The sequence below is a fragment of the Carcharodon carcharias genome, chromosome 20 (genome assembly GCF_017639515.1).
Source record: "Carcharodon carcharias isolate sCarCar2 chromosome 20, sCarCar2.pri, whole genome shotgun sequence".
Classification (NCBI taxonomy): Eukaryota; Metazoa; Chordata; class Chondrichthyes; order Lamniformes; family Lamnidae; genus Carcharodon; species Carcharodon carcharias.
The window spans coordinates 14,625,803-14,648,670 of record NC_054486.1 but is presented as its reverse complement, the minus strand read 5'-3'; the positions used below and the strand labels follow the sequence as shown (position 1 = coordinate 14,648,670).

At 41.8% G+C, this 22,868-nt stretch overlaps 1 protein-coding gene across 1 annotated transcript in view; it reads left to right on the top strand.

The window, feature by feature from the left end:
- The window catches only part of fntb (farnesyltransferase, CAAX box, beta), a 73,179-nt gene that overhangs the window by 36,738 nt on the left and 13,573 nt on the right, over positions 1 to 22,868 (top strand). Inside the window, exons 7-8 of the mRNA XM_041214944.1 lie at positions 4,896 to 4,982; positions 6,046 to 6,175. Of these exons, the coding sequence (XP_041070878.1) occupies positions 4,896 to 4,982; positions 6,046 to 6,175 (217 nt within the window). The remainder of the gene's footprint in view (positions 1 to 4,895; positions 4,983 to 6,045; positions 6,176 to 22,868) is intronic.

The window sequence follows — 22,868 nt, the reverse complement described above, 5'->3', positions numbered from 1 at the left end:
GATTAGCGTTGCTTGACTGTTTGCACAGCCTATCATCGCAATGGGGCATAAGTTCATAGTTTGATGGCTCCAAGTGATTATAAAGAGATTAGCTCTGTTTGAGGTGGGGCTATTAATACAAATGCTTGTTTTTTTTTATAAGGGATTAAGTACTTGGAGGGTTGACATGGAGGTCTGAGGGGGTATGAGCTGGCATAGTTGGCATGGTTGGGAAGGTGGTGCAGATTGAGAAGGTGGTGGTGAACCACTGCAGCCCATGTGGTGTAGGTACACCAACAGTACTATTAGGGAATGAATTCCCGGCAATGATGAGGGCACAGCAATATATTTAGAAGTCGGGATGCAGCGTGACCTGGAGGGAAATTTGCATATCTGGGAAACTTTGTATTTTCTAATGGCAGATGCCAGTGTCGTAGGCTAGAGGAATGGCTAGTTTTGGAGCGTAAGTCTTCAGCCCTGCAGCTGGGATGTTGTCAGAGCCCATGGTCCTTCTTGTATCCAGTGGGCTCATCCATACCTTGATATTGCGTAGAGTGAATCCAGTTGGCTGAAGACTTACCTCTGTAATGGCGGGGACCTCAGGCGGAGGCTAAGGTGGACCCTTCAATTGTCACTTCTGGCTGAAGATAGGTGTGAACACTTCAGACTTGCCTTTTTTACTCATGGTTGAAGGTGGGGCCCTCTGGAGCCTTCTCTTCCCTTTGTTTTTTTAATAGTTTATCACCGTTTACAACTAGATGTGGCTGGACTGCTGAACTTTGATCTGATTCATTTATGATGGGGTCACTTGACTCTGACTATAGCATGTTGCTTCCGCTCCTGAGTATGCCTGAGCTGCTCCTGGCATGCTCTTCGACACTCATCATTGAACCAGGATCTGCCCCCGATCGGATGGTAATGGTAGAGTGAGGGCTATGCAAGACAGTGAGGTGACAGATTCTGGTGGAGTACAGCTCTGCTGCTGCTGATCGCACACAGTGTCTCATTGTTGCCCAGTTTTGAGTTGCTGGGTCTATTATGAATCTATCCCCTTCAGAGAATTAGTATTACGTAACAGAAAAGAGGGTGTCCTTAGTGTGAAGATGGAACTTTGTCTCCATAGCGAATGGGCAGTGGTCACTTCTACAGAAGCATCAGCGCGCGATAGCTTGGTGTGAACAAGGTCAAGTAAGTTTTTCCCTCGTATTGGTTCTCTCTCCATTTGCCACAAGCTCAGTCCAGTAGCCATGCCCTTCAAAACTCAGCCAGCCTGGTCAGTAATGGTGCTATCACACCACTGTTATGATGGAAATTAAAGTTCCCCACCCAGAGTACATTCTGCGCCCTCGGTACTTTCTCCAAGTGGTGTTCAACATGGAGAATTATTTATTCATTTGCTGATGGAGGGTGGGAGGTGGAAATCAGCAGGAGGTTTCTTTGCCTCTGTTTGACCTGAGACTGTGCAACCTCTTGAGGTCTGAGGTCAACGTTGAATATTCCCAGAGTCACTCCCTCCCAGTTGTATGCTACCATGTCACCATCTCTAGTCTGTTCTGCTGGGAGAAAAAGACAAACTTGGAGGTTGTAGTGGAGGAGTCTGGAATGTTGAAAAAGGATTATTTAAGCAGGGTGTGTGAATTCTGAATTTCATAACAAATAATTTCCCCTGTGCAGCAAATGTATCAATCTGAGCTCAATGGGTTTCTCAGTTGATAAATGCAGGGTTTATATGCTTAGAACAGGCACAGTACTTCTCAGTATAAGAACTCAGCCTATTTGATGGAGCCTTTGCTGATTGAATGTTCTTCCCTGAAAATAAAACCTTAGTAAATCTGATTTAGTTTGTCCCTGGTTGCCCGTGGCATATCTTTCATTTTGTTTGCTTCTTTGACCCTTCCTGCATTAATGTGACATCTCCAGGCTTCAACTTATTGCCTCTCAGTGATAGCAGTCAACAAGCACAATCCTGGAGAATCAAGGATATTAATCTGCATCTGAGTGTCTTTTGTTGTGTCGATTGGCTTATCAATGCACCCCATATTGTCCACGTCAGAGCAATGTTTGCTTTCAGTACCCACCTTCCACTTATTCATAAAAAAATATGTATTTGCTTGAAACCTTTTAATTTTATGGATGAGAGACTTTCCAATTTTTATGTCCTTTCCACTTAAAGCATCTTGGAGATGTGAATCTGATTTATTGAGGCATGGTCGCTTTGCTGCCTCATTCACTGTTTTGCTTTCTTTTCACCTTGAATTATGAAGCACAATAAAAGCAACAAACCATTTGAGGGTGTTTAGGATCCTCGGCTGCACCAAATATTTCCTGCTAAATGTAAAGGCCCACTCCATAAGTTGTTCCCTATGAACTCAAGTGAAACCTGGTAATGTTTCATTGCCATGGTGAAGCATAATACGCATTGTCACTTGTTCACTGGAAATGACACTGGCTGTCAGATGATGTGACATTGGCTTTCATAGCAATAGAATAAGAGCTGTTGAACTGGCTAACGTCTACAGGATGCATTTCTCTCCCTAAGCACGGAGCTGTCAATCAACAAACAAAGCATCTGGCCAGCCATTTAACCTGGTAGCTTGGAAATTAGGCCTACCTTCCACTGGCTTCCAAAACAATGGCCACTTCCTGACTGAAGTCAGTCTCAAAGTCTGTCGGTGCCACAATGATACCTGAAACTGCCTTTAAACTCCATCCGCACCTGACAATTTGGATGATTCTTCAATCAGGAAACTGCCTGCAGTGGTTATCCATCTTCATAAACCTTAAAATTCAAGGGCAGAATTTTATGGTGCCCCGCCAGCAGCTTTCCAGGTGCTGGGTCCGTAAAATTCCCGAGATGGCCTCGCGCAGCCAGAACCCCCAACACACCCCCCCCCCCCCCCGCCTGCCCCTGACTTGTCCGCAGTTTGATGTGGGGCAGGTGAGGCCTAGGACGGCTCGCCCGCCCTATTCCCAACTCAGGCTGAAGCCGTCGTTGGCCACTTAAGGATCACATCCTGCGCAGCCACGATTTTAAAGCTGGTGGGAGGAGTTCAGGGGCGGTGGGGGCCGAGTCCAGCAGGTCACCCTGCTTGGGTCACGGGCTTGAAGGGGGTGGGGGTGGAGTCACCCCCTATCCCACAGGTCTCACCTCCCCTCTCCACCATGAGACACCCCTCCAACCTGAGTCCTGGACTTTGGGATTTAGAATCTGGGGACTGCCTGTAGACCCGGTCCTGGCCTTTGCTGTCGTTGGCCTAATAAATGGCTCCAGGGCTGCTGTGATCCCCAGGGATGCACTGCCACCCCTCCCCGCCCCTGGGGGAGTGGGGGGGCGGTGACAAAACCCCATCATTAGAAAAATCCTACTCCATATGTCACTAAATGAGACAGATTTCTGATTAGATTCTCAATGGAATTTGCTTATGTTGCGTTCCACCTTGAAGACCATTTTGCTATGGAATTTCTGCGTTTGGAATTGCTAAATATTCTGTCATAATTGTGGAAGCAAACAATTTTTGAAAATTAATACAGGTACAGTACCTCGAATACCGCTATCTGAAAACTGGCAGTGTCCAAAAACTGTACTTTTATTTTTAAGCGGGCCATGCAAGAACTTTTAGGCGTTATTAAATAAGTGAAAAAACTTACTGGCTTGTTCGGGGGTTGCTGCAGTGGCTTGCCGGGTAGTTATCTGCTTTGCCTGCCTGTCGTTTCCCATGCTCTGAGTGGTTGGAGCGACCCTTGACCCCATCCGACCCAGCTCAGAAAAATTCAGGGAGTTGCACTTCTCTGCACAGCTTCCATCCTGAGTGTTTCTCGAGTGCTCCAGTGACCTGAAGTGAACACAGTTTTTAAGCTGTGGCCTTACCAAAGCACTATCCAGCTTCAGTGTGGCAGTGACCTAGACTTGATCACTGTCAGTCTTTTATCTAATTACACTATATAAACTGTAAAATGCCTCAGGACCTTTTTTCTGAAATCTGCAAGATCCTAGATTTGGCAGGGACTTGGTCCCGAATTGCCAGTGTTGAGCCTGAACCTGTAATTCCTTTCTAGAAGGATTGAATTGAGAAAAAAAAGTTAGAAAGAAATTCGATAACATCTTAAATCACAAGTCATAGACCATGCAGACTCTAAAAGGTTATTTCAAAAGGAGGCTGTGAAGAGCAATAGGCTAACATTCTGTCCTTTCACTTCAAGGACTAGAATTGGATGGAGAATTACACTGTTGTACGTGATATTTGTTGAATGAATTTGTCTTGTTGGCTGCTTTGATTAAGAAGTCATTTTGCAGCACAAAACTGCTGGTCATTTTTGCAATTTTGCTGAGAGGCTTTAAGGACAGCTGTTGGAAGGGGCTATGCTATTGGAGCTTGGGATTGAGATGTATTACTGGGAATGGGTCAGGGAACGTTTATTCCTCAAATCGCTCATGTTTGTTTGGGTTTACCTGATGCTGATGCTGAGTTCTTGGTACTGATTTCTAGATGAATGCTAAACTTTGTCCAAAATGGTAATAGCATCAGTGTTGCACTATAATAATAAAATTGCTCTAAAGAATTAAGCATTTTTTCAGAGTAAATATCTTTGTTTATAATAATGCTACTAGTCTTGTCTGGGGTGTAAGGCCTACAGAGTCTGACAATGCAAACGAAGCAAGTCAAATTGTTAATGTACAGGATGCTTAGCTTTAATGCTTTTCTTTTGTTGCCTGATTAAAACTACAGAAATTGCTTATTTGCAAGGGGAAAGGCATTTGTTCAAAGGCTTAAATTTCTTTTTTTGATAAATTACTGACATCTGTGATATGAAGAATAAAAATTACAAATTCATTAGTTTGGAATGTTCCCTACTAATTTTGAACATTGTTGATTAAATGATGCAGGAATCAAATTTTCTGTTCTACAATTTTGCAGGAGTACCTACTGTGCGGCATCTGTTGCGTCCTTAACAAACATTATCACACCAACACTGTTTGAAGGGACACCAGAGTGGGTGTTAAGGTCAGTACCTTTAAGAGGAGAAAAATCAATAGAGAACTCAATTGTTTTCAAAGTTGTGAGTTAACAGCCTTGACGTTCAAAATGTTTTGCTTGCATGTTGCTTCTAAATAATCAAGTAATGTGTGACAGCTATATTCAAACTGCTCAGATATGCTAAGATCCTCTACTCAGTTGCACTGTTTATTAGATACCTCCATGTTCCCCTTAGATGGGAGTCCTGAAGAATTGCACCCATGACCAGTTGAGCATAGCAGGAACAGCTGTTGAACTGTTGTGAAGAAAATTCTCCTTTCTAAGACGGTCCTCTCATTCCTCTCCCAAAGAACCTGATAAAGATGCTGTAACTTCTTAAACACAGTTGAGACTGATTGGAATTTGAGTCATCTCTCTGTTTAATCAAATGCTATTTAGCTAAAATGCTGTCCATGTTCACTGAACATGTTTGACTATCATTTGTAGCAGTTGATTGGGAAAATCACAATAAATAGCTACATGTTGCCCTATTCTCTCTGCCCCTTCCTGCATCCATTAATTATTCAGCCCTGCATAGTGTACAGGAAGTATGGAATTGCTGTTAGCAGGGAGTCAAGTATCTCCTGTTGAGTCTCTGAACGATTGTGTTGTAGGTTTTTTTTTATCCTCAAGACAATTCACAAGTATTTTTAGATCTGACCTGGAAATCCGTTTATAATAATATGTCATGTAAAATGCAAGTCAGATAATTACAAGTTTAAGGCTATGACAGTATTTGAAAAAAACTGATTGCTAAGAGTGAACAAATATTTAAGAAATTATCTCAGCTTTTGAGAAGCAGTATTTTTGCAATTTGCCCATGATTTTGGACCAAGTTCAGGATTCAGTGTTTTAAACCGATCAATTCATGTCAAAGTAAAAGGCTTAAAAACCACCGGTAAATATGAAGGATACACTGAGACAGAAAATTGAGCATAGCCTTGCAGCATATGCCTTAGCGCGCCCCGCAGAAAGCAGCAGTTCAGAGGGAAAATGTGTAATTGCTTGTGACAACCTTTGTAGAACAGTGACAACTTTCTTTCCTTTGCAGATGTCAGAACTGGGAGGGTGGGATTGGTGGTGTACCTGGAATGGAAGCCCATGGTGGCTACAGTTTCTGTGGTATGGCTGCCATGGTCATCCTTAAAAAGGAATGGATGCTGGACCTCAAAGCTTTGTTAGTAAGTCAGAATTTCTCTGCTTTTTTCACATGTTTAGTTTTGTTTTGTTTAAAATAATAATGTCTGATTGTGATTAGGGACCTCAGCTGAAAGAAGAGATTAGATTAAATGTTGGCTCCTAGTTGCAAGTACCAGAGTGACCACCTTGGTATTTTGACCTTAGGATATCTAGACTGCCATTATATTTCTACCCTGTTGGAGTAGTGAACTACCATCTATTCAACAATAGTGTCAGACCAGTATATCTAATTTTGTAATTCTTAATCTTCAGTTGACTGTTTTTGATTCCATTTTCGTTTATTCCAAAATTCATAACTACTGCATTCCAGAGTTTATACATTTCGACAAAAATGATATTGTTTTAAGTGTGGTTCATCATAACCCACTGTAACATTTTTACTCCAGTCACTGAATATTAATCTTCACTATTTTTATAGAGATGTATATACTCATTTATAGAGAATTTTGGATGATCACACAGGGCAAACATACTGAAATGATAGCAGCTCATTTTTGTTCTCAAGTTTGCAAACCTATTAATACCAAATGGAACTGGGATTATTTTTTAGTGACTGTGGAGATTTTGTTTTCTTTCCCAGAAAATGGTAACTGTCACTTGAACCGAGTCAGATTTGACCTTTTGGGTGGCAGCTGTTACAAGACATGCCAAAAAAAAGATCAAAGTCTGTGTTCCACCTCAGTGTCAACTGATTTGTCTTCTTTCTTCGAGCCTGAAGTCACGTCTTCACGATTTGCCTCATGATATTTTCTTGAGTGCATTTCCTAGTCATGAACTAGTTTATGTTAAATGCTTGTCCACTCTTGGACCCGGATCCCTGGACAAATTGGATTCTGGCGCATGTAATGCCCGTTTTAAAAAAGGGTGACTTTCTAACCTGTGACTAACGCTATAGCCAACACTGCAACTTTTATGGTACAGAAAATATGGGATTCTTCAATTCAAAATTAATTTGTAAATATCCAGCTGAAGAGAAAGTGATTAACAAAAGGATTTCATAAAGGAAGGTCAAACTTGCAAACATGGTGGAGCTCTGAGGAGTTGAAACTTTTGTGGGTGGAGAAATGCAGTGATGTGATACACTTGTATTTCAGAAGCCTTTGACACAGGGAATTAGAGAAGATGGATTGTTGTGGGGAGGGTAGCAAATTTGATTTTTTAAAAAAGCTGGTTAGAAGGGAGAAGGCAGATTAAAAGTTAAGGGTATTTCTCAAGGTGATTGGAATTGGGTTGCACAGTTCTGTTCAGGGATCCCATGAATGACTTAGATATAGGACTAAACAAAGTGGTGTCCACATTTGCAGATGACACTAAACTGGAAGGCATAGTAAATAATTCTGGAGGTCTAAGGAAGCACAGTGGGATATTAACAAAATAGAAAAAAATGTTGCAGATGCTGGAAATCTTAAATGAAAACAGAAAAAGCTGGAAACACTGAGCAGGTCAGGCAGCATCCATGGAGAGAGAAACAAGGCTGATTACCTGTCATCAGGGCCGGAATAGTTAAATTGTTAGAAATCGTTTTTTTTAAAAAGTGTAACCGGTTTTAAGCAAATGCAGAGAGGGAAAAATGGGGTAGGGATGAAAGAACAGAAGGGAAGGGCTATGGACAGCAGGAGAGATCAAATGACAAATGAGATGATGGGGCAAGGTGAAACCGGCTGGTAATGAGACAAGTAAATTAACAAGGGTTGTGTCTAGATGAGGTGTAAACAGTAATACCTGTACACTGTAACCTCCATTCTGGAAATCTATGATGCGGAAACACAAGTCGTCCTGAAAATTTTGAGGGGACCCAAGCAACTCTCGGACCCGCTACTTAACTATTTGGGGTGCTGCAATAATTAGAGAAGGCGTGAACTCAGTGACCCACAATTTTCTTTTTTATTGTCCCACAAAAATAGCAGGGATGTTATTTAGCCCTATCTGCCTGACTGAAACCGGGTGGAAATCGCTGTGTGACATCCTCACTGATGTCTTCAGTATTAACCTGCCTAAAGCAGACGAAGGCCTTCTTTAAATATGCAGATCAGGGTAAACAGGCTCCAACTGTTCTTGAGCCTGAGCTGGGAAGCGTGGTCTCTTTCCCATCAAATGTCCTTCGACCAGCTGCCACATCGCACCCATTTCGGGATGATGATGAACCCAACAGTTATAATCGCCCAGGTCTCTTACACAGCCGAAGCCAGTGGAGGAGGGTTTGCTGCTCACCTTGCATAGTCCTTGCCTCCACCATCCCTATTTCCATTCCTGGTTAAATTGGACTTTGTATTTCTAATCCGCTAATTAGCTACCCTAAGTTTTGAATATTTTTGTGCCTCCCTGAATGTCATCGGCATCATTTTAGTGTAGCACTTTGGGAGCAGAAACCATAGAACCATAGAAAAGTTACAGCACAGCAGGAGGCCATTCAGCCCATCTTGTCCATGCCAGCCCGAGGACACCCAGGTGCCCTTTCTAATCCCACCTTCCTGCACCCGGCCTATAGCCCTGCAGCTTACAACACCTTAGGTGCAGATCCAGGTACTTTTTAAAAGAATTTAAAGTTTCTGCCTCCACCACCAACTTGGGCAGCGAATTCCAGGCACCCACTACCCTCTGCGTAAAAAAAAAAGTTCTTCCTCATGTCCCCCCTACACCTCCTGCCTTATCTTGAATCTATGTCCCCTGGTTCTAGAATTCTCCATCAAGGGAAACAATTTTATCCTGTCCACTCTATTTATTCCCCTCATAATTTTGTACACCTCAATCAAGTCACCTCTCAGCCTTTTTTGTTCTAAGGAAAATAACCCCAACCTATCCAATCTCTCCTCATAGCTACACTTTTCTAACCCTGGCAACATTCTTGTAAACCTCCTCTGCACTTTCTCCAGAGCTATTACGTCCTTCCTGTAATGGGGTGACCAGAACTGCATACGCTACTCCAGTTGTGGCCTCACCAGTGTTTTATACAATTCCAACATTATAACCTTACTTTTATATTCTATACCTCTGCCAACGAAGGAGAGCATTCCAAATGCCTTCTTTACAACCTTGTCTACTTGAACTGCTGCCTTCAGGGACCTGTGTACTTGTACGCCAAGATCTCTCACTTCATCTACCCCTCTTAGTATATTCCCATTTATTGTGTAATCCCTGCAACTGTTTGACCTCCCTAAATGTATGACCTCACACTTCTCTATGTTAAAATCCATCTGTTACTTTACCGCCCACTCCACCAACCCATCTATATCGTTTTGGAGATTATGGCTATCCTCTACACTATCCACTACTCGGCCAATCTTCGTGTCATCTGCAAATTTCCCAATCGTGCCCCCCATGTTCACGTCCAAATCGTTAATATATAACACAAACAGCAAGGGTCCCAACACCAAGCCCTGTGGAACACCACTTGAGACAACTTTCCATTCACAAGGGCATCTATCGACCATTACCCTTTGTTTCCTGTTACAAAGCCAAACTTTTATCCAGTTTGCCACATTACCCTGAATCACATGGGCTTTTACTTTCCTGACCAATCTGCCATGTGGGACCTTGTCAAACATTTAATATACAGTATTTGAACGAGTGAAACAATTTTTTTTGTGCTGTGTTATGATGTTTTATCACTGTTTTATGTTTCAGGTGAATATTTATATCAACATTGTTTTCCAGTTCACACATTTGTGGTGAGGCATTCTAATGTTATTCTATAATTCAGAAAATTGCACAACCCAGAAATGACTTGGTCCAAAGCATTCTGGACTGGAGAAGTTACAGAATAGTGGAATTATTCCCAACAGCTGCTGTAAAAATGTATGGTAGCTCAGATTATAATCTGAAATTGTTGGAATCAATGTTGAGGCTGACGCTAATTGAAGCGATGCAATTCCTCCAACTTCCACTTAGAACAGTGTAGGAGGCTAAGAGCAGACAGGTCAGAGTGGGATTGAGACATAGAATTAAAATGACAGGCAAAGGTGACAAAGCAGTCACCTAACCCTGTGCTTGGTCTCCCCAGTGTAAAGGAGACCATTTTGTGAGCAGCAAATACAATAACAGTGACTTGCATTTATATAGCACCATTAATGTAATAAAACGTTCCGAGGCACTTCACAGGAGCATTATAAAACAAAATATGGCACCAAACCACTTAATGAGGTAACAAGTCTGATGACCAAGAGAGGTAGGTTTTAAGAAATGTCTTAAAGGAGGAATGTGAGGTAGAGAGGTGTAGGGAAAGTGCTCCTATGTTTAGGATGTAGGCAACTGAAGGCACGGCCACCAATGGTGGAGCAGTTAAAATCGTGGAAGCTCAAGAGGCCAGAGTTAGCGTGATGCTAACGTGGGGTTAGATGAGGTTACACAATAGGAAAGGATGAGGTATCGGAGGGATTTGAAAACAAGGATGAGAATTTTAAAATCAAAGCATTGCTTGACCGGGAGACAATGTAGGTCAGCAAGCATAGGGTTGAAAGGGGAATAGGACTTGCTGCATGTTAGGACACAGGCAGCAAAGCTTTGGATGACTGCCAGTTTACAAAGAATCACATTTGGGAAACCAGTAAGGAGTGTGTTGGAATAGTCAAATCTAGAGGTAATGAAGACCTGAATGAGGGTTTCAGCAGCAGATGGGCTAAGATAGGGGCAAAGTGGGGCACTGTTATGGAGGTGGAAATTGATAGCCTTAGTAATGGCATGAATATGAAGTCGGAAGCTCATCTAGAAGTCAAATGTAACACTGAAGTTGCAAGTAGACTGGCTTAATCTCAGACTGTTGCCAGGGAGAGGGTTGGAGTCGGTAGCGAGGGATTGAGGTTTGGAGCGGGTCCAGAAACGATGGCTTCAGTATTTCCAATAGTTAATTGGAGGAAATTTCTGCTTATTCAGTTCTGCTTATTCAGTCGGATAGCAGTCTGATAATTTGGCAAAATGGAAGAGTCGAGTGAGGTAGTGGTAAGGTAGAGCTAGGTATCGTCAGCATACATGTAAAAACTAACATTGTGCTTTCGCTGATGTCATTGAGGGTAATTTACAAAGTCTGCAAAGTCAAGCATTGGCTTTTTGTGGAGTGAGGGTGATGATGGCAGATTTAAAGGAGAGTCGGACAACACCTGAAGGGAGAGAACCGTTTACAATACCCACCAAGTTCCTGCCATCATCAAATTCTCAGCTTCCACTCTGTTTATGATCCAGTCTGATTGTGGTTCTCCCAAGCTTGTTTTTAAGTTTCATAGTTCTGTGCAGTCAGTTCTATGTAAGCTGAGAACATGTGTGCGTTTAAAACAACTGCTTGTACTAATGTAGCACCTACAATGTAGTGAAACATTCAAGACACTTCATAGTCATTGTTACAGTCTTATGCACTCCTTGAAAAGCAATAAGCATGATGGATTTTCTAAACACATTTTCTAGCACCGTTGAATCATTCATTTGAACTTGTAACATTGCTATTAATAGGAATTACTGAAGCATCTTTAGACAAATTGGCTTTTGGCAAATAACATAATTATGGGTTTAAAGTATATCTGTCCAGTCATAGTGATTTGAAATTCTATTTGTTAAGTTATAATTTGGGAATGCAAATTGCCAAATTTCATTACAATCTTGCATTTGGAAATGCTTGAGTTATTAGAATGAAAGTAAAGGTATGGCACCATCTAGCTTTTACGTTTAAATTGCAGCCCATTCCCTTAAACATACAGGTTTATATCAGGTACGTCTCTGGAAATTCAAGCTTTGCTGAATGCTTGGTTGTGAAAGAAATTGTGCTAATTTGCTGTTCTGTCACAATCCTTTGACAATCTTCATGTGTATTATTCATCCATCTCTTGTTAGTAGAGTGGCACGATATCATTGGTACAGCTTATATGTTTGTAGTAGTGGCCTTTTGCTAAAAAACTAGTTTAGGATGGGTTTGTATCTGAATACTTTTAAATGTTGAATGGAGTAAAAATTGTTTTTTTTTAAATGAATGCAGTAGAACCTAAAGTTTGCACTTGGAAATGTATGAAGCAGGAGCTTTTAAGAAAACATAATTTTTGAACATTATTCATCAACACAAACTTTTAATGAAATGCATTACATTAGTAACAAATAGAATAACATGACTGATACTGAGGCCTTGGCACCAGGCTAGGAGGATACAGTTTGCTGCAGTTAGCAATTAAATGTTTACTGACTAAATAAGTGTTTAATAAACTACATGTTTACTGTTGGTAAAGGCTGGTGCTTTTTGTAAAAAAGAGTTTTCAAGAATCTACTTCTGCATATAAATTTGTTACATTTATGATCAAAGTTGTTAATTCTTAGTAACAAGTTAATCTGGGTAAAGATGCAGGATCTGCATTGTCCTCCTAATAGGTAGTTGGGTGTTGGGGAGTGTCAAATTAAGGTGACTAAGCCTACAAGAGCGAGCCCAGACTGCTTTTTCATATCCTCCAATCAAAACAGGGGCTGAACAGCGGCACTGATTTGGTGTGAGATATGTTGCACTTGGCAGTGCATGGTTATGCCCACCTCAGAGGGATTTCAGCTTCTGGCAGCTAGTAGCTAAAGCTGGTTAGCCTTTGTGTTTGCCTCTCCAAAGGGTAGGTTCAACAGGTACTAGATTTCATTCCTTAGAATTACTGAAGTGATTACCTTTTATGGACTTTCTATGTTCCACGGGAAGTGGCTCATAACTCTCTCAGTCCTTCTGGCTGCAGAACCAACTGTGATCCAGAAACAGAAGTGTGAAATTTGTGGCATTCGCATGGGACATCATGCGTGTATTGTATAATCTTGAGTTGGCCTCATTGCATTTTGCTGCAGGTTTGTGTTGAGTATCTGACTCCAAACCCCTTGCTATTCTTTTTCCATTAACCACTGGCCTACATCTTATTTCCAGGTCCCCTAGGCTTCCTATGTTTTTTTCACAGAAGGAGTAGAGGCAGACTTCTGGGTGGGTGGGCAGGGGGAAAGTGTGGGGGCGCTATTGGGGCTTCTGCTGAGCCCGTAAAGTACTACTGGGTTCTGGAGGAAATGTTGAGTTCAGAGATAATACTAGTGTTGAACTGGGTGAGATTTAATTTGTCATAATACTAGTGGAAGGTGCAGGTATACTTTATAAATAGTGATAGAGACTGCAAAAGTAATGGGGTTGTGACAAATTTGTCAAATTAGGCCACAGTTGGAGTATAGTGCAGTTTTGCGCACCCTATTATTATAAAGCGGGTGAAAGCCACAGAGAGTATAGTGCTTATTCACCCCAGGATAATATCAGGTATGGGAGGAAAGGAATGAGATACTGTTTCCTGTTTCCATTGGAGCCGCAAAGAGCAAGAAGAGATTTTGTACAGACTTTTAAATTGATTAGGGATATTGATAGTGGCTGAAGAAGACTTCCTCAAATGTTGGTCTGGTGTTGGAACATCAAGGTCTGACTGCACAGAGAGAAGTTTGCACCAATTTGTCAACGCAATGGCTTGAAACGTTGAAGACTTTACCTCCTAGGGAGTAGTTAAGGCAGAGACCTCGGCATCATTTATGGGTAGAACGGATTAATATTTAAGGGAAAGGAAAATGTAGAGCTTTGAGGAGAGATCCCAAGTTCAGAGAGTAGGGTTTTAGAAAATCCTGCACAGTAGCTGTCAGGCCGACTGTTTTCTCAGGTTGTTACTTCTCATTTGAAATTCACTGTCCTGAGATTAGGATATTGAATGATTTTGTGTGTCTTTTGGGGGTAGGAGAGGTGGGTGTGTGGGAATGGGGTGAACAGGTGTCCTGTAGTTCCCTGTTACATGCCCTATGACTTCAACGTGCAACGGTTAAAAATTCTCTGCTGATCAGAGTGGTGAGGTTCTCAATTTGCTTGAGTAATGCAATATTTCTGTTTTGCAATTGCCACCATAGGGTGCAAGTTGGAGCTTCTCCACCTTTCACCTGCTTGCAGTATTTGGCCCTAGTGTGACTGGAGAATCCCACCAACTGGTAATGGGCCTTTGCGTTCCTCCATGACACATATGAGATATTTTTGTTTTCATTTACTTAGCTGTACATGTAAATCTAGTTGTACTGTATATGTAAGCACCTTAAAAACCAACTGTGGTTTGCATTCCTGAACTAATCTTATTTTACAATGTTGCAGGATATGTTGATTTACAAAGGACGGAAAAGAGATTAATTCAAACTTTAACAACTTTGTGTGATTTGGTTCCGTCAATAAAAGATTGACAGCTCCTTTCTAATTTTAAATGGGAGGATATTCAAAAGCCAGGACATCCTGGTAGTTCTTTAGTTGGGAATACAAAAGATGGTGGGTCCAGTTTATAAGTCTGAGAAGGAGATAAGAAATTATTGAAATTTCGAAGGAAAATTTTAGATTAGCGGGACTCCCAAAGTGGAGAAATTAAATAAAAGCAGACGATCATTTCAAACTCTACATACAAAGAATTGACTTAGTTTTTAGAGCAAAGATTCTTTTTCATCATTCAAGAAAGTTGGTGCAAGAATTTCTACTATGAGTTTGATTGTATGATGTGATTACTTATTTGCTTATTCATCTTTTGTAAAATAAATTCACTTGATGCTTTTAACTTAAAACTAGGTCTGATGTGATGCCCTACCACTTTCGAAACCTGGAGTGAGATCTTAGAGGCACAGAGTAAATTCAGCAGCTTAAAGCAATTACCAAACAGAGTTTGCTGCTTGCTTCCCAGGCACATTACTGAAAGCCTAACTAGCTGGCAAGGCGAGGATAGACGCTGTCAAAGGTATGGGGAGTTGGGGCTCACCCACACAGTCACCAGAGCCAAAATAACCTTGATTAACAAGGTTAGAAAGGAGCCAAAAATGTAACCGCTTCTCTTTTCGAAGCTCCCTGTTCCATACCTTTTATATTTTGTATCAAATTCCTCTGGATTTGCACATACAATTTGGCAGAGGTAACGCTCATGATGCATCCTCCTTTATATGCCATCCTGGCGGCCTCCCACTACAATGTAGAGCCCCTGCTTTTCGGCAATCTTGTTTTGGGGAGGGGGTGGAATTACATCGAGACAGTTGAAGGGTAATTGAAGAATGAACTGGGATGCTTGTTGACTAGAGTGTACTGTTAAGTAGGACTTCTGTAAAAAGAAATAGTGACTTCAGTGACTTGCGTAGAAAGTGAATTCTTTCTTTGTCGGATGCAAAGATCGCTAACCATCCACCAGGATCATGTCATTTCCCTCTAGTTTTTCTGGGCAGTCTGTGTCTATTAGGAACTTGTCACCCAAATAGTGGAGCGCAAGGTCTTCACCCCAGGTTAATGGAGTTAGTTGAGGGATCAAGTTAGGGAAAGGTGTTCCTTTCCCCTGGCTGAAGGATCTAATTTGACCCTTTCTCCACTTACCAGGCCTGTGATCAGCTAAACGCTTACTTTATCCCTTCTGTCTGAGAAGATTCTGTGCCTCGATTTCAGGAGGTTGTGAATTCAAAGTCCATTCCAGGGCTTGAGCGCATAATTTAGGTTGAGCTGACTGGTGAGAGTACTGTGTTTTTGCGAGTCCATTATCTTGATCAATCTTCCTGTTTAAGTGGACATTGGTGTTGTGGCAGTGTTGGAAGAAGGCAGGGGTGTTCGTCAGGTGTCCTCGCCAAAAATTAATTGCTCAAACAATAGCACCAAAATAGATATCTGATTTCTCTCATTTGGTATCTGTGGGACCTTGTGTGCAAATTAGTTGCCACAGTTACCTCCAAAACAGTATTGACTACCTTTAAAAAAAAAATCTATTGAAAGAAAAAGAAAGACTTGCATTTATATAGCACTCCTCACAACCTTAGAGGTTTATAGCTAAGTAGGTTCCTTTGAAGTGCAGTTGTAAGTGTTGTAATATAGGAAAAGCAGCAGCCAGTTTGCATACAGCAAGTACCCACAATGATGACCAGATAATCTGTTTTTGTGATGTTGATTGAGGGAAAAATATTGGCGAGGATACTGGGAATAAACCCCCCTCCCAATTTCTTTGATATCGTGGCATGGGATCTTTTATGTCCATCTGAGAAGGCAGACAAGGCCTCATCCAAAAGATGGCACCTCCAGCAGTGCAGCACTCTCTCAGTACTGCACTAAAGTGTCAGCATTGAGCTTTGTGCAACTCCTGGAGTGGGACTTAAATCTGGAACCTCCTGACTCAAAGGTGAGAATTTTGCTCACTGAGCCTTGACAGGCATATTTTGTCCTCTGTTGACAAGCTAGGAACTTCACATGCTTCAGGGGAAGCATTGTGACATTTGGGCTGCAGTTTTGGGATGTTTGCCAAGATCCTTATGATTCTTTGGCGATGTATTATCTATGATCCAATAATGACTTGCTCCATTGTTTCTTCTGAGTTCTATTGGTGAACATGCTTGCAGCAATCAGCGCTGTAGCTCAGAGATCCTTAATTACGTTGCTAGCCAGCTCATGAGGTCTTAAGCGGCTGTTTATAACTCGGCTTCTTTTCCAGTTTTTTTCCCTCATGCGGAACTTAAAAGCCAATTTCCATTTAATTAGCCCCCACTCCCCAACCAAACTGTGACCCAATGCAACCAATAATCTTGGTTAACTCGGGAAATGGATAAGGGACCCCTTTGCCAATGAAGTGTTCCTTGGAAAAAGTACGGAAGACCACCATACACTCCTGACCTTGACAATGGATGGCAAATACCACTGACAGGCCGTAAGACTTGGACTGAAAATGGAGATTTGAGTTTACTAAGAGCCTAAGATTAACAGCAACTAGGTTTAAAAAACAGTGGAATTAACTGGATTGCAATAATTGGCTTAATCCCAATGTCCCTTGCAGAGCAAAAGTCAAGAATCCAATATCATTTTTCTACAGCACTGATTCACAACTTGGACCATGCAACACTTTCAATGAAAAGCTTTTGTGTGAGAAGGGCAAGCTACAGAGTTCTCTGTTCAGCCTCTAGTTGATTTGGTGATACAGTGAAAGGCAACTCAGCACCAAAGACTCCATTACCAGTACTTCTCCCTTCAATCCAAGCTCGTACAATTAAAGAAGCCAAGAAAGAATTCCTAATTAAATAAAGCTATAATGCACTCTGAAAAGTTTCTTGAATGAAACACTGAACAGCCTCAACAACAAAAAACTTGAATTTATACAGCAATTTTAATTAGAAAAACATCCCAAGGCACTAGAAGACAGCTTTCCATGGGTAGCCAATGTGGCCTTTTGGATCTCAGACCTTGCGCATACTTAAGATAACACAGCCATATTGCAACAGTCTTGTGTTCATGTCACCAGGGGCCATAAACATGTTATTTTTGTGTTGGCAGATTGTAACCAAAGAGGATTAGTGCTTGGGCCTCCGGTACATCAATGACTTAGATGAGGGGACCGAGTGTGATGTATACAATTTGCTGATGATGCAAATTAGGTGGGAAAGCTAAGCTGTGAGAAGAATTCAGACATGCTGCAAAAGGATAGGCAGCTTAAGTGAGAGGAGAACAGGTGGCAGATGGAGTATAATGCGGGAAAAGTAAAGGTGAGAGACAAGTGAATGTCAGTATGCACAGAGATTTGGGTACCCTTGTACATGAAAAACAAAGTTCACATGCAGGTACAGCAAGCAGTTAGGAAGGTGAATGGTATGTTAGCCTTTGTTGCAAGGGGGTTGGATTATAAGAGCCAGGAAGTTTTGCTGCAATTTCATAAGGCTTTGGTAAGACTAGACCTGGAGTACTATATACAGTTTCAATCTCCTCACCTAAGGAGACCTATTTCCTTAGAGGGGGTGCAGTAGATTTACTAGATTCATCCCTGAGTGGGTTCTCCAATGAGGAGAGATTGAGTAGAATGGACCTATATTTTCTGGAGTTTTGAAAAATGAGAGGCGATCTCATTGAAATGTGTAAAAATCTTAGAGGGTTTGACAGAGTAGATGCTGAGAGGTTGTTTACTCTGGCTGGAGAGTTTAATCTATGGGTCATAGGCTCATGAAAAGTAGTCAGCCATTTAGGGAAATTAGAAATTTCTTCAGTCAATGTTGTGAATCTTTGGAATTCTCTACCTCAGAGGGTTTTGCATGCTCAGGTAACGTGCATATTCGAGACTGAAATTGATAGATTCTTGAGCACTGAAGGATTCCAGGGATATGGGGATAGAGCAGGACAATGAATTTGAAGTTGAAGATCAGCCATGGTAATACTGAATGATGAAGCAAGCTTGAGGGGTCATATGGCCTACTCCTTCCACTGTTTCTCATTAGTCAGTGGCCAAAGGTCATAGATGGAAGAATAATGATTCATAGCCCCGTGAATAACCTTTGTTGGTTTTGTCTTCTGAGTTGAGTTATATCAAGCAATGTGCACAAATAGTCAGATATTCCTTTTGAAGTGGGTACTTACACGTTAGACAGCTTTGTGTATTTTTCACCTTCCCCCACATAGAGCAACACAGCTATCCAGAAAGTCAGAGATGGCATTCTTAATCTCAAAATATTGGCAAGCTGTAAATTACAATTGAAATGAATACAATTGAGAAAATCTGCTCTGACAGTAGATAGATTCTTGAGTCTGTCAGTGTGCTGGAACTTTGTAGCCAGACATCGGAGGAGTATGGGATACTAGGTTTGAGGTTTTGAAACATGAGGACGCTCTGTCATTCACAGAATGTGCACAATGCTGCCAGGTGAATTCTTTTATATACTCATTGCTGTTCTCATGTTTTGCCAACTGAAATTGAAGGCAAAGTTGGTGGGGAACTGATATGGTTTCTTTCAGTGCCATGCAATAGGTGAAATAGGCAGTTGCAGCAAAATGGGTTATGGCCTTCCATCGGATCCTTTCATAATCAATAAAGACCTCTCTCAGTCACCTCTTGGCCTTCTCCTTTCTAGGGAAAAGAGCCCCAGCATGTTCAAATCTTCCTGATGAATGTAATTTCTTGATGGCCATAACTTTTCAGCCCTGGTACCATCTCGTAAAACATTTTTGCACCTTTTCCAGTGCCTCTGTCCTTTATGTAATATGGGACCAGAACTCTGCATGGCACCCCAGTGCGGTCTAACCAAGCTTCTATACAAGTACACAACTTCTCTGCATTTCAATTCTCTGTCTAGAAATGAATCCCAGTCTTTTGTTTTTTTATTCATTTTCCATGGCCTTATTAACCTGCATCATGAATTTCAGTGGTTGGTGTATCTTTACCCCTAGGTCCTTTGCTCCTCTGCCTGCTTTGGACACTTACAATCCAAACAGTATGGGGCATCCTTATTTTTCCTACCAAAATGCACCACCTCACACTTAATGATGTTGAAATTCATTTGCCAATTCAGCAAGTTTATATTCTCTAAACCTCTTAATTTTCCGATTTAAATAGCTACCCTTAACCTGGGGTCAGGTGCCAGAGGATTCAAGAGTGGCAAATGTGACACACTTATTGAAGAAAATGTGTAAGGACATTCCTAGTAACTATAGGCTTGTCAGTTGAACATCGGTGGTGGGTAAGGTTTTAGAAACAATAGTCAGGGAAAAAAATCAACAGGCATTTGAAGCGTTTTGAGTTAATTACGGAAAGCCAGTATGCATTTGTAAACGACAGGCTGTGTTTGAGTAGTACAACTGAATTTTTTGATGAAGTAACAGGGAAGTTTGAAGGGAATGTAGTGGGTGTAGTCTATGTGGATTTTGACACAGTACCACATAAAATGGCTGATTAACACAACTGAGGCTCATTGAATAGGAGGGTCAGTGAGAGCTTGGATAAAAATTGGCTTAAGGACAGAACACAGCGAGTTGTGGTAATTGTTTATTTTTCACACTGGAGGACGATAGATGTTGATGTTCCCCAAGGGTTAGTGCTAGGACCACTGCTTTTTTCATTATATGTAAATGACTTGGATATTTGAATCCAGAATAAAATTTCAAAATTTGCCGCTGATACCAAACCTGGATGTTTGGCAGACAAGGGAGGATGATCCCACCGATTGCAACAGGGCAAAAAAAGGGTAGCAGAATGGGCATTCAAGTGGCAGATGGAATTTAATACAGAGAAGTGTGAGGTGATGCATTTTGGCAATAGAAGAGGCAATATATAATTAAGTGGCACAGTTTTAAAGAGCGAAGGGAAGGACGGACCTGGGGGTTCAGGTGCTTAGATCTTTGAAGGTGGCAAGTCAATGGGAAAGCAGTTAGCAAAACATATGGGATCCTGGGTTTCATAAACAGAGGTATTGAGTACAAAAGCAGAGAAGTTATGCTGAACCTTTATAAAGCTCTGGTTAAGGCCACAACTGGGGTATTGCTTCCAATTCTGGTCTTTAGGAAGGATGTGAGGAGATTTACCAAAATGGTTTCAGGGATGAGGGATTTTAGTTGCATAGTTAGGTTGGAGAAGCTGGGTTTGTAATCCTTGAAGCAAAGGAGATTGAGGGAAGATATGATAGAGGTGTACAAGATTATGCAGGTTTAGGTAGTGTAGACAACGAGAAACTTCCCATTAGCCGATGGTACAAAGACTAGGGGAAACAGATTTAAAGTTTTGGATAAAAAATGCAGGGGGATGTGAGGAAGAATTTTTTTACACAGCAAGCGGTAATAACTGGAACTTGCTTCCTACAGGGATGGTGAAAGTGGTGAGTGATTTCAAAAAGAAATTGGATGGGCACCTGAGGGAAATAACCTTACAGGGCTACGGGAATTGAGCAGAAGAATGGGTCTGGATTGCTCAACAGAGTGCTGGCATGGACTCGATGGTCCTAGTAACCTCTTTGTGTGTCTGATTCTAACCCTGGCTCACAGTTTTCTGTTTGTAGGCAGCTTCAGCCATTTTATTACTTGTCCCCTTACTTCATATGCTTTGACATTATTCTTGAGCCTTTCTAAGTGGTATTTTGTGGAATGCCTATTGAAAATCCAAATATATTGCATCTATTGCATTAGCCTTGTCTGTTTTCTCTCCTAGTTCTTCAAAGAATTTAAGAAGGTTGACCATGCATGAGCATTCCTTTTGAAATCCATACCTTTAGTCTTTGTTAGATATTTTTTAGTTTCTGGATGTATTTCTGTTAAACCTTTGAGAAAACATCCCTTATCTTTCCTATCACGAATATTATACTAACTGGTATGTAGTTGCCTGGACTTGTTCTAGCTTCCTTTTTAAGTATAGGAATAGCATTAGCTGTCTTCCAGTCCTCTGATACTATTCCCTCCTCTGTTATCTGTCCTTGACCTTTTAATGAGTGATGCAATCCCTCCAGACCTGTGAATTTTATTGGGCTGCGTTATATGTTGAAAGCAGGTTCCCCACACCCCATGTCGGGGGTGAGCCCACTTCTGTTTTAGCCACGCTTCAATTTTTCAGACGACGACCCTTTTAATTAGCATGAGGCAGGACTTCCATCCACCTCCAGGAGGACAGCCAGCCTCATAGAGCTGCTGACCAACTGGAGGCCAGCAAATGTGAACACTGGCACCACCAGTAGCCGTGGTGGTCAGTGCCGGTACTGCAGGTAGGCCAAGGAGGTGGCATTCAACAATGGACCCAGACATTCAGGTATGTCCAGGGAGGCAAAACTGGGAGGGGGGCCTCCAGTTGGAAATGGGGGCCCAGCAAGAGGCACCTCCTTCCCCCTTTAACTGGCCATCCACCCACAGGGTTAAACCTGTCGGACTGTACGTTGAGTGCCAAACTCTTCCGTTGCCCTTTTAATCAGAGTGGAAGTGGGATGGGGCACTTAATTGGACATTAATTGCCCACTTAAGGGCCTCAATTGGGCTATGGGAGGCAACCCACCAGACGCTCCTCCCACCGCTTGTCAAGCTGTGGCGCAGGCAGGCAGATGGCGGGTACACCACATGGAGCGGCACCCTAATTTATGGGCCCACCCATGGGTGGCCAGTGAAATTCAGCCCGTTGGCTGTAATTTGGTTAGGTTAAATTTAAGTTGCTGCTGCTGATTTAAGAATGCAATGTGTTTGTTGATATCTGCAGTTAGGATAATGAAGGAAAGGAGAGCCACGTAGAATTACAGATCCAAAAAATTATCATGAAGTTAACTTAAATTGCCCTGCACACCAGTAAAGTTGAGGTAAATAGGGATGGATTTTAACTTGCAAGTGTCCTGGGAACAGGTGGGGAGTTAAAAGTGCAGAAATTGAACATGTCAGCTAGCCAGTTCCTTTTGCAGCGATTTCTGCATTTAACTGCAGTGCAGTTGGTTGCATGTGAGCAATACCCATCACGAGAAGTGGGTTGTCAATTTTAATATGTTAATTAAATTAAAGCAATATTAACATAGCTTTTGAATCTTAATGTGGGTGCAAGGGTCTCCTGGAACTTGCCAGTGAAAGCAAGGTGAGAACATAGTGCCAATTGAAGTGGCTGAAGATATGAAAGGGAAATATGCCAATAAGCAGTGAAACTTCACAGAAGATTTCTTAGCTGATTATGTAAAATGTTTTGCTCAGAGAACCTGTACTGAGTGGTTACTTTCACAAATTCAAAGGTTTGTATGTCTAATCTCTGTTTTGGAGCTATGATCTGTTAGATCAGCATGAGCTGTTTTAGTTTGGACCTGAGATGAGGACTAAGATAACCAACAGCAGGAAGAGCACCAGCAGCAGTCTGCTCCTCACCTGCCACTCTATACGGTAGAGGGTATTACCAGAGAGATGCAGGTCTCAGGAGGCCATACCAACAACACAGGGTGTACAGACAGAGAATA